Below are 506 nucleotides of genomic sequence, written 5' to 3'. Positions count from 1 at the left end.
GGGCAGGGGTAGCAGGAGACCCGACACTCACGCTCTCTCTTGCTCTCACGATGCTGCCAGGCATAGAAGTTGAGCAGCTCCTTGCGGGCCCTTTTGCGCTTCTCCCTCTCCAGCACCCGCAGGTTGGCAGCCTCTGTCCGGGGCAGGCCGGGCTTCCGGCCCTTCCGCGTTACCTTCACCCAGCCCTCCTCATCCGGAACGCCCTCCTCCTTGGCCGCTTTGGCTTCTTCCTGTAAAGATGGGAGGGTGAGGCACTACGCGCAGCCAGGCTGCCAGCCAGCCTCACCCACGGCTCCCTGCAGCCCCCCTTACACACGCACAGCCCCGCTTCTGCGCAAGAGCTGAAGGAAGGCGTGAGGCCCAGGGCGCATCCACCCAACTCTGTCCCGACACAGCACGCCAGCCAGGACCCAACCTATTCGTGGATACCTACTGTAAGCCCTGGGAGGCAGGGCCAGGCGCTGCAGACCCAACCAGGACCTGACTGCCCACCAGCAACCACCCCG

The 506-nt window shown here is 65.2% G+C and overlaps 1 protein-coding gene across 1 annotated transcript in view; it reads right to left on the bottom strand.

Annotated features, from left to right (window-relative positions):
* The window catches only part of RRP7A (ribosomal RNA processing 7 homolog A (S. cerevisiae)), a gene marked incomplete at its 5' end in the record, with an annotated part of 1,851 nt that overhangs the window by 541 nt on the left and 804 nt on the right, over positions 1–506 (bottom strand). Inside the window, one exon of the mRNA XM_010160419.1 lies at positions 32–230. Coding sequence (XP_010158721.1) covers positions 32–230 — 199 coding nt within the window. The remainder of the gene's footprint in view (positions 1–31; positions 231–506) is intronic.

This window comes from Eurypyga helias, unplaced genomic scaffold, assembly GCF_000690775.1.
Source record: "Eurypyga helias isolate BGI_N326 unplaced genomic scaffold, ASM69077v1 scaffold32921, whole genome shotgun sequence".
Lineage (NCBI taxonomy): Eukaryota > Metazoa > Chordata > Aves > Eurypygiformes > Eurypygidae > Eurypyga > Eurypyga helias.
This window is presented reverse-complemented; position numbering and strand designations above follow the sequence as displayed.